Source organism: Antechinus flavipes, chromosome 4 (genome assembly GCF_016432865.1).
Source record: "Antechinus flavipes isolate AdamAnt ecotype Samford, QLD, Australia chromosome 4, AdamAnt_v2, whole genome shotgun sequence".
NCBI classification, from domain to species: domain Eukaryota; kingdom Metazoa; phylum Chordata; class Mammalia; order Dasyuromorphia; family Dasyuridae; genus Antechinus; species Antechinus flavipes.
This window is the reverse complement of record NC_067401.1, coordinates 106,242,898-106,258,979: the sequence shown is the minus strand read 5'-3', so window position 1 is coordinate 106,258,979 and position 16,082 is coordinate 106,242,898. Positions and strand designations below refer to the sequence as shown.

At 35.2% G+C, this 16,082-nt stretch overlaps 1 protein-coding gene across 1 annotated transcript in view; it reads left to right on the top strand.

Annotated features, from left to right (window-relative positions):
* LOC127559733 (interferon-inducible protein AIM2-like) overlaps positions 1 to 15,367 on the top strand; it is a 76,479-nt gene extending 61,112 nt beyond the window's left edge. The window contains exons 4-7 of the mRNA XM_051993706.1: positions 594 to 662; positions 5,261 to 5,665; positions 10,122 to 10,310; positions 14,961 to 15,367. Coding sequence (XP_051849666.1) covers positions 594 to 662; positions 5,261 to 5,665; positions 10,122 to 10,310; positions 14,961 to 14,984 — 687 coding nt within the window. The 3' untranslated portion in view covers positions 14,985 to 15,367. The remainder of the gene's footprint in view (positions 1 to 593; positions 663 to 5,260; positions 5,666 to 10,121; positions 10,311 to 14,960) is intronic.
* The last annotated feature ends 715 nt before the right edge of the window (positions 15,368 to 16,082 follow it).

The window sequence follows — 16,082 nt, the reverse complement described above, 5'->3', positions numbered from 1 at the left end:
AACCAAAGGGTGTATGTGCACAGTTTTATAGCCCTTTGGACATAGTTCCAAACTGTTCCTCAGAATTATTGGATCAATTCACAACTTCACCAACAATTCACTAATGTTCCAGTTTTCCCACATCCCCTCCAACATTTATCATTATCTTTTCCTATCATTTTAGCTGATAGGATAGGCATGATATGGCACTTAAGTTATTTTAATCTGTATTTCTCTAATACACAGTGGAGTTTTTTTTTCCTTCATTAACCTCTCAATGTGGAAATAAGAGACAATAGAAAGATTGAGAAACACAAATTTTGAAGGGAGGAAAGGAAGAGATGAGAGAGTGTTATTACTAATTCTATCACTCATCAACTCAAAGCTACTTCTTTTCACTAATGATAATGTTTCCTATATTGCAATCTCCTGAAATCAGAGAGATGGACTATATGACCTCTTAAACTGATGATCTATGGACAATCATTTTCTGGCATCCTGACCATCTCTCTTTCCTCAATGACTATAATTGGACTTGATGGCCTCTAAGTCTAAGATTTTATGGTTATCCCATACCACACCACTATTAGTCACAACAAACTTTTTTTTTCCAGAAAAGAAAAGCACAAACTGAAGAGGGACAAGAGATCAAAAAAAGAAAGACATCCCAGGAATCTCTCCAGGTATAATAAATGTTTGTAGTTTTGGGGGGTTTTTCCCCTTTAGTGAGAGTCTTATTTCAGAGTCTATTAGAGGCATAAAACTAAAGCAGAGATTGCATCACTTTCCATTTTCCATCATATTTACCTCATCTCAACAATCTATCCTTAACCAAGGCTTGAACTTCCTACATTTTCTTTATATCCACCTACCTTTCATAATACTCTATTGAAACTTCAAGAGATCATCTCATCCATTGCCCTGCCTATGACCTTTGAATAAAACAAACAAGTATTCTTAAACAGGTTTGTGTTTTCAAAGGCCTCTTTAAGTTACATACAACATATGTGAGCCAATCCTTTCTTTTAATTTACCTATTTTCTGACTATAATACAGTGAGGACAATCTTAAGGATGGTATGAAATCCAAAAAAGCTTAGGAATCACAGTGTACCATATACAGACATGCATGAATACACATGAACATCATAAACAAAAATATATACACATGTATATGTGCAATACAAATTTACATATGCATATGTTTGTGTGTATAGAAATGCATATGTGTATCTGCATATATAAACATACCTACAAAATATGAGTGTGTGTGTATATATATGTGTGTGTGTGTGTGTGTGTGTGTGTGTGTGTGTGTGTGGCTATGAGGTGGATAGAGCAGCAGGTCTAGAGTCAAGAATATCATCTCAGGCATGTACTATATGTATGGCCCTAGACAATTTAACCCTTCTTGCCTCAATTTCCTCATTTATAAAATGAGCTAAAAAAGGAAATGGCAAACCACTCTAGTTTTTTTACCAAGAAAACTTCAAATGGGGTCATGAAAAGTCAGACATATCTGAAATGACCAACCAACTGCAAAAATCTGTATATCTCCAAATGAAATTCAGTCTGGTCAAGAAACTTTAGATATCAGCAGCATTTAAGTATTGCTATCATCAATGCTGTTAAGTGAAGGTGATAGTTGGAAGGAATTTGATCATTGCACTCCTGATTAATTCCTCCTTACTCAGATCCAAAAGTAAGGACTTCAGAGGACAAATGCAAATTTGGGAAATGAATAACTGGTTAAGTGATGATATTTGATAAACAAAATTATTTGGATTTTTTGGCAAAAGTTCAAAATATAAGACAATGCTTTGCCCATGGTAGATACTTAAAATACCTGTTGAATTTAATCGAATTGAAAAGGAAAGAGGAAATTTTTCTAGACAATAATATAAATACATAGCCAACTCACTGACCAAGAGATTTTTTTTTCCCAAAAAGAAGTATATGAAGAAAAAAAGCAAGTAAAAAATCATGACCCAATCCTTTGAGATGAAAATCAAAACACACTAGCAGATACCTGAATTAAAATGACTAAGAGATGAAAATCAAAATACACCAGCAGATAGCTGCCTTTGAGGAGATGGTCTTACCAGAGTCAAAAAAATTATGTATTCAGGCTATTGAAAAAAAACTGGATATGATTACCAAGATATTTTAAGGAGAAATGGAAAGATACTACAGGACTGGAAAAGGGAAATTTCCCAAGTTCTTACGAAGAGAAAATAGTAGAGTCTGTAAACTAGAGGCTAGGGAACTTGACTTTGATTCTTGTTGATGTTCTTATCTTTTAAAAAAAAAATCTCTATATCTTTTCACTAACATTTCCCCTTCATCAAAATAGAACCCTTCTTTATAAGAGATAAATATGATTTAACAGAACAAATCAACACATTGGTCATATGTGTGCAGAAGGTAAGAAGCCTTGACAATGGTAGAAATGCTTTGGTGAGTATGATTCACTAAGAGATCAATGATTTCCAAGACCCTGAGACCTGAGGGTCTAGATTTCTCTAAGCACAGTATCTCAGATCAAAGTTACTTTTTTGATAGATTTTTCTCTCTTTCAAGAAATGTTGCCCCATTATGTTGACCTTCATGCCAGACCTAGGGTCAAAAAGATCTGAATTTTTGTGAGAATCAAATGAAATTTTTTGAAAAAATATTTTGCACAATACCTGGAACATAATAGCCACTTAATAAATACTTATTGCAGCTCCCTATCTCTCACATTCACTTTAACTTCACAAAACCACAAGATGTTCAGAGATGGAACAGATCTTAGAGGCTATATTACCCAATCCCTACCTCAATTCTTAGGACTTGAATAAGTCACCTAAATGGTTCTCAGGTTCATCATTTGTAAATAGTGGGGACTTCCAAATGACCTAAATCTGTGATCCCATGCCTGTGGGAAAAATACAAATTTTGTTTAAAGTCCTCTAATGAAAAAGAATTGACTGGCACAGCTGTTTCCACACAGGGATGACTTATTAGGAAGTTTTTTGCCTTCATCTCTATCTTCTCCTTGAGAACAGCATGAAAGAACTTGTTCAATACTTTGCATTATTCTACTCCAGGAAAGATAAAAGGCTAATATCAAATTAGCAAAGATAAAACAGTATGAAACATTGGAGAAAATTTAATTCAACTCAATAGACATAAATTAAACATTTATCATTGGCCAGACCCTATACTAAGTGCTGGGGAAACAATTAAGAAAAAGATAAATCCTACCCTCAAGGAACTTAGAATCTAAAGGGGAAAGATAGCAGACAAAAGGAAGCTGAGATTGAGGGGGTGGGGAATGAGGAGAGACGGGGAGAAACCAAGGGAATCTGGTCTCAGTCCTTCATTTCCCTTGAAATTCAAGACAAATTGAGAGGGAAAGGTAGCTGGGAAAGTCCAAGCCCAGCCTTCTTATAAAGGAAAGCTTTGGGAATTCAGTAGTTCATCTTCCAGCCCTCCACAAAGGATTTGTTCTAATAAAATAATCAATGGGTGGAAGGACTCAGATAAGCAAATTATCTTGAGGACAAGAGATCTATTTCAGGTCTAGGTTAAAACAGATAGTCAGTTAACACTAGAAGAAAAGCCAGATCAAAGGCAAAATTCAGAGGAAGTCAAGTGCCTTTTATGCTAAAGAGCAAGCCAGAGTTATTCCTACTTTCTCATTCTATTTGATGGTCCGCCTCTGAAGGGGGTGTAAGCTTACTTTTATTCTTCTGAAAGGAAAACCGCTATCTTAGGACCCATATTAGACAATCCCTGAGTGACAGGACCTTAATGTGAAATGATTGCACCCATGGGAGCCTCAGTCTTTTCTCAGCATAAGAGGGTAGAACTACTCTCATGGTTTTTTCTGACCTGCTACTTCCCTGCAAAACTGCTCAAATTTTTGAAGTACTGGAAGAGGGAAGAGGATCAAATCCTGATCTTCTGGGACAATAGTCTCAATCCACAATGCCCTAGAGAGAGCTCTGAAAAGCAGATTTGCATATATTGTATTTCTTATACAGGTTTCTGGGTTTTGTCACTTTCGTCTAAATTTTTCAAAGGTGGGTAACTATTTCAGTTCTTGATGAGGTACTCATAGTGGATAGGGTAATCCTATATCTCTCTAGATGTTCAATAATCAATCAGCCACACTACAGGAATTGCTTTGTCCACATTCAACACATCCAACAGTACTACACCAATGCCTCAAACAATATAATGAACTTAAAACCATTTACAAATCTCAAAGAGCTGCATGAATAATGATGGACATTTATATGGCAATTTAAAATTCAAGTTATTTACTTACATTGTCTCATTGAATTTTCGTAACTCCATAGGAGAAATTCTAAAGATTTTAATCCATTTCTCAGAAAAGGAAACTGAGGCTCACAATGATTAAATTACTTACCCATGACCACACAACTAGGAAATGAAGGAATTTGAACATGGGTGCTTCTGATATGAAATTGGGTACTCAATTTGCTTTTACTATCTGCTCAATGAAGTATGGGGTTTTTCACAGGTTATCTCAATGAATTCTAGTAGGTTCTTTCCAAAAAGAAATTTTGGAGCACAGATCCACAAAGTATTATCTATTATCCAAAGAATTGCCTATTCAGCTCAGAAAAGTTCATTGACAGATGATAATATTTTTTTCTTCTTAGAAAATTAAGACCATCTACTGAGACGCAAAAATAAATGTGATCTCTGTTAGCAAAGAGAATAATTACCTCAAGGAAATCCCAGATCCTTAAAGTACTGAATTAAGTCTATTCTTCTCCAAAGCACATGTCATTTGCAATGAGACAAGAGGGAGAAAAACAGGCAACCTCAGCCCCTCTTGTCATTTTTGTCATCAGTTGATGGCTTGTCTCCATTTCTTTCAAGAAACACGATTTTTCACATGAAAGGGAGTGATGATATGAAGATAAGTGAAGGAAAACTTTTTTTTCTGTCCTCCATACTCAGGATTAAAGAGAATAATAAACTATATAGCATTATTTGTCCATATTTTCAAATGGTTGTGCCATCTATTTGGCAGTGATGTCATATTTATTATACACACACATGCACATACATCTAGCAACCTTGGCATTGGTGATAAATAATTCTGATTCCCTAATCTTTCCTGTTTAACATAATCTCATTCCAATTATCTCATGTTATATGGATACTGTTATTTTTTTTAATATTTAACAAAGTGACTGAGACCTCTCCCTCTAATCTTCTTTGATTGTTCATGTTTTCACTCTGATTTCTTTTATCCTAATCAGAAAACAAAACCAGAAGCTGAAAGAGAAGATGGTCTCCAGACAATGCCCATGGTAGTAATGGTGCTCAAAGTGAAGGAGACATTTGAGTATGATACTCAAAAAGGAAAGAAAGAGATGTTTCATGCCATTGTGGCAAATGAGCATGAATTTATCCGGGTAAAGGTTCTCAACATGAATGTCAAGGAACAATTCAAGAAAAATAAGGTCATCGAAATATCAAAAGCTTATTGGAACAGAGGTTTCCTAGAAATAAATAAATGTTCCAAGGTAGAAGATATGACTACTAACAAAAAAATCACAGTACCCCAAAACATCATCAGAAAAGCGGCTAAAACCACAAAACTCCAAATGCTTGAAAAACTAAAACCAGGAAGCTATGTGGATGGTGTTTATGAGATCCATAAGGTAAGTTCACACTGTTTTAAAGAGGTGGGGGGAGTTATTCTATAAACTTCAAGCCAAAATACAAGACTCCTTAAAAAATGCATTGCCTACTGAGTAAACTTTAAGTCATGGTGCTCCCAACCCAGGGACACATAAAGCATGAATTGGATATATCATTATAGTCAGCCCATATTCTTATGTAAATCTTTTGTGGCAGTCCCTGCAAACTTCGAAGGACAGACTTGAAAGTCTGCTTAAGATAGTTTAGGATCAATCAATCAATGAATCAGCAAATATTTATTGAATGCTTGCTATGTTACCAAGTATTATGTTGGGTGCTGGGATACAAATGTAACAAGTGAAACATTTACTTTAACCAGGAGTTTACACTGAGGGAGTTAAGTATCAATGCACATAGAATAAATATAAAGAAAATAAATACTCAAAAAATCATAAAATCAATAAAATGAAAGATAGTTTGGGAGGGAGGACACTGGCACTTAAGGGCATCTTTCACTTAGAAGGTAGTACTTGAGTTGTGTCTTATAAGGCAGAAATAAGAAATGTATTCCTGGCATGAGAAACAATCAGCAGAAAGGCAGGTAGAGGGGAGAGAGAGCATTATAAGTGAGGAACAGAGAAGGCCAGTTTTTGCTAGATTATATAAAAGCATCTCTTCTATCCCAAGAAATTTCTATACAAATTATTACAAAAGAAATACATTGGGAAACCTCATCATTTTGTGATCTGAGAGAAGTATTTCCACCCACTGTGATCTAGCTGGCAAAGGAGTAAATACACTCACCTTTCATTCACTAAGCTCACACTTTTTGGATGATTTTTACATCTGTGTGCCCAGCCTTATCGATATCAAATGATTTTTATTTCACTTTGAATAATGGTCTCTAAGGCAATATCTCTGCATGTACTAACTATAAAAGCTAGGACAAGAAATAGATAAAAGGCTCTTTCCCAGAATCAGACTAGATTCAATAGTTAGTTGGGCAAATCATCAATAGTTCTAAACCTATATAAAGTTGTGATTTCCTTGGACTTATTTAATAGAAGACTTTTAAATTGGTTAGGAGCTGGATAAGTTTTGAACTGAAAAGGACATTAAAAATCATCTAATCCAATAGAAAAGTTAGTAGGGATAGGAAATAAGAGATATACAGAACTATTATAACAAGAATCAGAAGTGGAATTAGAAAAATGTAGGTCTAGTAATCATTGATTTCAAAGTTTAACTTAAAGATCCAAACAAGAGAGAAATCTACATTATATGTCAGCCATATGTGTGTGTGTGTGTGTGTGTGTGTGTGTGTGTTTCTATGTATATGTGTCTGATTATATCTGGGTATGTATGCGTGAAGGCCTGTGTATGTGTGTATATACAGATATATGTACATGTAGGTGGGTCTGAGGGTGGGTATGGATGTGTGTGTATGTATGTGTATACATATATGTATATGTGTATATATATATATGTATATGTATATATAAATATATCTATACTTAACTGTAGCCTACTTGGGGGAAGCAGTGAGAGAAGTAAAAGAGGGAAAAAATAACAAAGTAAAAAGTGTGCAACAGAGAACAAAAAGAATAACTTGCAAGGAAGTAAAGAAAAGATGGTTACTCAAGAATATAATTTCTTCTATTACAATATATGTTTTCTTGAAATGGAAATTTATTGTTATATATTTTGAATCCTTCCTGATATTCTGCTGGGCACATGACAATGTTTTGTTTTGGTTTGGTTTTTATTTTCATTTTCTGTCTTTTTGTAAAAAAAAAAAAAAAATCATTTAATCCAAGCCATGCATCTTGCAGACAATAAATACAGAAAGCAAACACAAAAAGTATACATTCTCAAAATCACATGACTAATTATTGGATTGGTCTTCACACTCAAGTCCATCTCTTACATGCTGCTAATTGCCAACAACTTCCAACTGTCATAGAATCACAGTATCTTAAATTTAGAAGAGACCTCAAAGGGTACCTAGTCTACCCCTATCTAAAACACTTCCTTCTCAACTACTGGTAATTTCTTTAAAGACCTTCAGTGAGGTTAAATCCACTACTTATAGGAGCATCCCATGTTACTTTTGAAGTAGTTTAATTTTTAAATTTCTTTTTCTTAAATACTGGTAGGTAATAAAGAAAATTCACACACATACACACACACACACACACACACACACCCCAATATACTTACCCGTATTCAATTATGTTTGTCTTCTGGGATACCTCTATAGACAGCATTCTAATTTTGTGTGTAAAATAACTGTACTCACATAGATAGTGTTAAATATTGATGGTTGATGGATTAAGCAAACAACTACGATGAGTGTACTAAAAATCACATGGCCCAGATAAATAAAGAGTTAAAAAAAAAAAAAAAAAAAAAAAAAAAAAAAAAAAACCTCCAATACAGGAAGAGGAAGGAAGGGCAAAGAATTAGAGATCATGTGGAGGAGAGTGACAGAAGGAGCTGTCACTTAGCAGAATTAACTACAATTAATATTAATAATAACAATATTAATAAACACTTATGTAGCACTTCAAAATAATGGTATCAATCTCAAATAGAAATAGGTGTTACTAAACCACAAGTAAAAATCCTTGACTTGGATTATACTGATTTGGTATAATTATGTATTAACATTATCTATATTCTACTGTATTTTTATTTCTTTTGTTAAATATTTCCCTGTGACATTTAATCTGGTTCAGGCTACACTGAGAGTATTATGGGTCCTATATGTATGAGGTCTCTGCTATAAAAGATCATAAAATGCTTTATAGCCTCTCTTCTAATGTATAGTCTCATATTTCCAACTACCCACTAGACATCTCAAAGTGGATGTCATATAGACATCTTAAAATCAAGATGGGCAAAGCTGAACCCATTATCTCCTATCTTCTTAATTTTCCTATCATTTTTTGAGAGCATCGCCATCTTCACTCTCCATATTCAATCTGTTACTAAATCCTGTCAATTCTACCTTTATTACATTTCTCATATACTGCCTGCTTCTCTCCTCTGCCACTGGCCTAGTCCACACCCTCATCACCTTCTACCTGGAGTATTAAAATACCTGCTGTTTGGTCTCCCCGTCTCTAATGTATCTTCTTCTCAATTCAAACTGGGTTTCCTAAAGTGGAGACTTGACCATGTCATTCCCCTTTTCCCATATTCAGTAGCTTTATATTAACTTCAAGATCAAATATAAAATCTTCTATTTGGGAGCAGATAGATGGTACAATAGAGCACAGGAGTCAGGAGAATCTAAGTTCAAATCCAGCCTTAGACACTTAATACTTAGTAACTATGTAACCCTGGATAACTGCCTCACCAAAACTAACAACTTTCATTTGACTTTCAAAACCTTTATAATCTGACCCCCTTCTATCTGTTCAATTTTCTTACAACTTCCATCCCACCTACCCCTACTCACATACTCTGGGATTCTATGACATTGAATGCTATTTCCCAAACACACCATGCTATATTTTCCTATTCTAAGTATTTTTCATTGGCTGACCTCAGTGTCTGGACTTTCTCCCTCCTCTTCTTTACTTACTGTCTAGACTGGTTTTTCAGGGTCCAACTAAAATTCCTTCTTCTCCAGAAGCCTTTTTCAAATCCCTCTTAATACCAGTGCCTTCCTTCTGTTGATCATCTCCAATTTATCTTGTCCACATATTATTTCCATATAAATGTTTGCATGTTGTTTCCTGTATTAGACTGTGAGTTCCTTAGCACTACACCTGGCCCATCCCTTTAATTAATTAAAGGGCCTTTGATTAATTTTAGTTATCTAACAAACATTATTTCATTTGACACTTAAAACAACTGGGACTATTATTGTCATTTTACAGATGAAGAAACTGAAGTTCAAAAAGCTTAAGTGGCTTGTACAAGATGTTAAATATTTGTAATTGAATAAAACAGAATGGAGTGATTACTAAGTACTTGTTAGAAAGACTCTGCTGAGTCAGAGACTTATTTGAACCAGATTCAGAATGATATTCTGCTTAACTCAGGATAGGATCTATTTTTTAATAATATCAGATATTGGTGACCTATGGCCAGAAGACTTGGGAAAATGTCAAGGAAGTAGAGAAAAACCTGAGAAGGTTGACAGGGAAAGAAAGTGTTTTTTTTTGTTGTTGTTGTTTGTTTTGTTTTGTTTTGTTTTGTTTTTTTGGGGGGGTGAGAGATGGACTTGGCAGATTAAGCAGAAGAATTTGGACTAAGTATCTCTAAAATCTATTTTAAGCTAGACAAAATTGAATTCTGTATTTACTTTCTGTACCTGAAATCATCAATCTGTATGTAGTTTGTACCCTTTCAAGTAAATAGATATTCACCTTCAAGTTTCTCCTCCTATGCCTACCCTCTCTCAATGTGATGACCATAATATAAAAATGATATTAAGCAAGATGGAATGTTGATTTTCTTTTGCAGAAAACCGAAAAAGAGAATTGTACATTCTTTGAAGTGAAGGACAACACAGGAAAAATTAAAGTAGTGGCATTTGGCAAATGGGCCAAAATAAAGAGTGAGAAAGGAGACAAACTTCGGCTTACCTGCTTTGAGTATAACAGTTTTGGGGATGAAATGCAACTGAAATCTGTAACTCATAGTTGCATCCAGGTAAGAGCCATGTGGGAGGACATACACTTTCCAAGAAGGTTAGAAATGTATTTGCTTTGGAAAAAAATTAAATTGGTGTTATTAGACAATCTATCCAGCAGATGGTGTCCTGTTCTAAGCAATGACTCAGGAATGTCCTCTATCCTACTGTAATAAGACGTAGATTGTTGATGAAATTCTGTCCATACTTGAAAGAGGTTGTGGGCAGTGATATAATCAATATCTTTCCTCTTTCTTTTCTCTTCTCCCTCCTTCATCTCCCTTATCCCTTCCCCTTCTGCTCCCTTCTTTCCTCCTCCTTCCTTTCCATTTCCCTTCTCTTCTCTTTCTCCCTCCTTTCCTCTCCTTTTTTCCTTCTATTTCTTTCTCCCCTCCCCCTTTCCCTTCCCTTCCCTTCTACCCCACCTCTTTCTCTCTCTGTCTTACACACACATGCATGCACGCACACACACACACACACAGAGAGAGAGAGAGAGAGAGAGACAGAGACAGAGACAGAGACAGAGACAGAGACAGAGACAGAGAGAGTTTTTCCTGTATATCCTTATTCCTCTATTTAAAGAAACTAAGCTATGAACCTCTATGAACATTAATAAGATACATAAGCATTCTGGACACTCAGAGAAATAGTATAGGATCAGAAGTGAGAAAACCTGGGTTCAAATCCCACTCTGTTACTTAATGCATGTCATGACCTTTAGCCAAGTGATTTGATTTCTCTGGGTCCTGTTTTCCTCATTTGTAGAATGATAGTATGGGAAGTGTGATATTACAATGATAAGAGCACTGACAATATAGAGACCTGGATTCAAATCCTGCCTCTGACAGTTATTACTTATGTAACCTTGAAATTATCACTCTGACCGGATCTTTCTCAGGAAAACCTACTTCAGCCCCCATCCACATCATTTATTTCTGGACTCTTTGATTTAGAGATTTCCTAGCAATCCCATGTCAATTACCACATCTAGCTTCTCCAGGGCCCCAGAAGACATTCTGAAATCTATTTTAAGCTACCAGTTCTTGACCAGAAAACCCAGATCATAACTTATTCTGCTCCTGCCTATTGTGAGGTCACCTTCCTAAGCCTCTCACCACTTGTCACAATGTGGGACTTCAAGGAAAGATATTAAACAGTACAATCTCCTCCCTCCCTCAACAAGTCCCTCTCCTGTTACAATTCAGTGTTTAAAGTCATTCTTCTCTGGTTAACATGCCTTCCTCATATTCTCCCCCAATTCCAGTAATTTTTGAATTTCTGGTTGTTGTATGAACTTCTTTTACTAACCCCAACAACCCATTTCCTAATTCCCATATCTCCCAACCTAACCCCACTAAATTCCACTCCACTTATCTATTCCTTCCACTGTGCCCTCTGGAATATGTTTCATAACTTTGAAACTAGTTTTCTTCTTAAACTTTTCTTTCTCCTTCTATCTATTTTCTAAGACCTGTCTCCCTCCCATCACCCAACATGTAGGCGCTGCATCTCTGGCTACCTTTTCCAATTACACTTTCACTCATATTCCCTGACTCAGTAGTCATGAGAAAGGAATCACAAGTACTCTCACTTCCTAATGCCATTTCCAAGCTTTTCCCCTACTAGCACCACTTAGTAACCTTTCCATCTGTGCAATCCAAATTTATCACCAAATCATGATTCTAGTTATTGTTATCTATCAACCCTCAGAATATTTTCTTTCTTCCCTTAATGAAAGCTAGTTATCTAGCTCATGGTTAATTTCCCTACTTTATCTGCCCTGATAACTGGGGGATAGGTAGAGAGATAAAGAGATAGAAAGATTCCATTTTGTCAATATATTCAATTTCATGACTTCTATACTGTACCTCAATTATACACATATCGTGACACTCTTGATCTAACTATCTGGCTACTTCCATATTCATGAACTCTAAAATTCCTTTATCTGATCACAATCTTTTTCATTTCATCTTTCCCTCTGTCTTGTGACTCCCAACCCTGATTTTAATTCTCACTGTGATCTCTAATCCCTCTGCCCTTCAGTTCTATCTCAAGCCATCATCTCTTCTTTGGCTATGCACTTTTCCCTTTCCTATTTTTACCCCATGATGAATCAGTCCAACTCTACACTATTCTTAACATGTAAATCCATTGTTTTTTTTGTTTTTTTTGTTTTTTGCTTGATTAATGGTAATGTCTTACCAAAACTAATCCTTGCCCCCTTTGGTCTTACTCATATGCTTCTGAAAACATAAAAACATACAAATTGTTCATATTACAAATTCATTTTAAATGATCTCAAGTGGGCACTCACTACAGCAATTCCTTTTAAACTTTTCCAATCACTATACTTTTCACCATATCATCTAGGCTAAAACTTTTCATCCTTTCTCAAGCCTCCCATGGCATTTCCCTCTACCTCACCCTTTCAACTTCTAGAGAAGATTACTCCTTCATCATTCTACTCTGTCCCTAACCTTAAATCTCTCACTACCTAATCCTATAGTACCCATCAACAAAAAAACAAAAATACCCTTCACTTAATTCCACAGTTGTCCTATATCTCTTATCTTCTCTATAACTAAACTCTTTGAGGAAGCTACCTATATTATCTGCCTCTACTTTCTTTCTTCCCATTCAATAATAAGCATTCAGGAATCTGGATTTTTAGTTAATAGCTAAAAGTCAACAAAAAATCCCTGAAATCCTATTGCAGAAATCTCCAGTGTGATTTCATTTTAGAAATTATCATGCACTGAATAAGAAATAAATATAAACTCATTTAATAAAAACTACAACTGAAATTGTTCTCTTTAGTTAAAAGTGACCTTTCTGCTAAATCTAATAGCTTTGTCTCTATGCAGAAAATTCTTAGAATTAGATATCTAACTCTCTTTTCTTAGCTCAAGTTATAATTTACCAGTCACCTCTTTGGTACCTCAAACTAGATATTCTTTAGACTTCTCAAGCAACATGTCCCAAAATAGAACTCATCTTTTCCCTTCTTCACATCTTTCCAATTACTGTTGAAGGCACCACCATCTTCCCTTGCAACCTAAGTATCATACGTGACTCTTCATTTGCACTCACCCTACATATCTAATCTTTTGCCAAGTCTTGTTTCATCTAGCTTTACAGCAAATCTAGATCATTTCAGTATCCTCCTAACAATTTCAATAGCTTCCCTACTTTATCTCTCCTTCCAGGGGTCTTCAAACTATGGCCCGTGGGCCAGATGCGGCAGCTGAGGACGATTATCCCCCTCACTCACGGCTATGAAGTTTCTTTAAAGGCCCATAAAACAAAGTTTTTGTTTTTACTATAGTCCGGCCCTCCAACAGTCTGAGGGACAATGAACTGGCCCCCCATTTAAAAAGTTTGAAGACTCCCTGTGCGGGTGGGCTAATCTATCTGTTTCAGAAATAGCAAAGCAATTTTCCTAAAATATAAGTTTGTTAATGTCATATCCCCAACTCATTAAGAAGCCTCAGTGGTTCTCTATTACTTCCAAAATCTAATAGAATTCTCTGTTTAGTTTTTAATTCCTTTACAACCTGAGTTTGTCCTAGCTTTCCATTCTTTTTACATTTTCACCCACAATCCAGCATCTGATCCTTCCGTTTTTTTCTTGTGGAATATTCCATCTCTTGATTCTGTTCTCTTACTGGCTATTTTCCATACCTGGATTATTCTCTCTCTCTCTCTCTCTCTCTCTCTCTCTCTCTCTCTCTCTCGGCTTTCTTGACTTTTTGTGAGATTCATCACAAATCCCATTTTCTATAGGAAACTTTTACCCACCCTTTCCTCTATACACATATACAAACTATTAAGTCCTCCGTCCGAGATTACCTTGCACTTAGACTGTATATGCTAGTTACACAATTTATGCAAGTCATCTACTCTGTTAGAATATGCTTTGCCTTTCTACATTGGCATTGTGCCTAGTATTTAATAAGCAATAACTGACTAACAGACTGAACTTCCTTGAGCCTGTTTTTTCATCTCCTATAGTGGGAGAGCTAAATAAAATGGCATCTGAGGTATTTTTCTATCTGTGTCTTTGATCCACAGAACATTTAGCATTCTTACAGCTGTAAGTCTTAGGATGGTTAGATCCATTCCAAAGCTTATGACCAGATGAGATCTTGCTTTCCTTTCTCTAAACTTTAATGATTCAATTAAGAACTCTTTCTTCAAAATCTCAGCATTAGGTTCTACCAACTTCCTCTATTTGTTCATTCATGTCCCCTTGTTCCTTTTAAGGGAACCTCTCTTCATGTGTATCAATTATTTCAGGCCTCCAATCAGGAAAAGAAATAAAAAGATAGTGAGATATTCAAGTAGGCCAAAAAAAAAAAAAAAAAAAAAAAAAAAAAAAAAAAAAAAAAAAAAAAAAAAAAAGATGTTTAAAAAAGGCACCAGAAAAGAAAGATGGGGACTTAGCAGTAACTGTGTCTCAAACTATGGATTTAAATTTGGAAGTAATCTTAGAGGTCCAACTCCATCATTTTACAAATGGAGAGCTAGAAGTACAGAGATATTAGGTGTCTTACCAAAGACCTTTCAGTTATAAAGGATTAGAGTCAGATTAGAAACACAATCTTCTGATTTAAAATGTTAATCTTTTGACACTCACCAAATGGACATTTTTCTCTTTCTCCTTATAGGTCATCAAGGCTAAGAAAAATTAGAAAGATAGCTCAAGAGAGAACAAATTGATAGTCCTGATATTGTCTCCTCTCTGTCAACTGGACCTTTCTGATGATATCAGATTCAACAGCTACAAACCTAAGAATTCAATACTTTAAAAATAACAATCTAAGTGCAAAACATGGCATAGGGTTCCAGTTTGATCCTGCCTCCAGTACTTAGTTCTGCAACTTGGATAAGTTATATTACTTTCAATGTCAAGCTTTCTTTTAATTTTTTTTTAGTTGACAAACATTTATTTTCTCTGCCTTCCATCTTCTCTCTCCTCCCCATTAAAAAGGGAAAAAAAGCAGGGGAGAGGTAATGCCTTGTCACAAATATTCAGTCAAGCAAAATAAATTTACCCTTTGGTCATGTCCAAAAATGTATGTCTCATTCTGTATCTTAAGTCTATCATGTCTCAGTAGGTAGTTGGCATCCTTCATCAAGAGTTATGGAAGTGTGGTTGGTCATTGTCTTGTGCAGAGCTATTAAATCTTTTAAAGTTGTTGATTCTCTCAATGTTGTTATTGTATAAATAATCCTCTTAGTTCTTTCCATTTTCTTCTGTATCAGTTCATATAAATCTCCCCAGGTTTCTTGGAAATATTTCATTTATTATAGCATAGTCAATGTAAGTTCCAAATGGACACATTACAGATATAATAGATAACATCATGAACAAACTTGAGAAGCAAAGAAGAATTTACCTTTCAAATCTATGAACAGGGAAAATTTTTGTGATCAAATAATAAAACAATAAAGGAGATAACAGAAGATAAAATGAAAATTTTTTATCACAGAAAATTTTCAAGTTTTCAGATATCATTTTTCTTTTCTGAAATGGGAGAAGAAAAAGTCTTCTGCAAGCTAAAGACCTGTAGTTTTGTTAACACATCCTCACACTATATGGTGTCCAGTCCTCTCATCAAACTAGTCACCTTTTATTTAAGTTTATAACAATAACAATTGATGTTTATATAGTGCTTTGAGGTTTGCAAAACACTTTACAGACATTATCTCATTTGAGCCACACAATCACCCAGTGAGGAAGGTACTGTTACAGATCACATTTTATAGATGAGGAAACAGACACATAT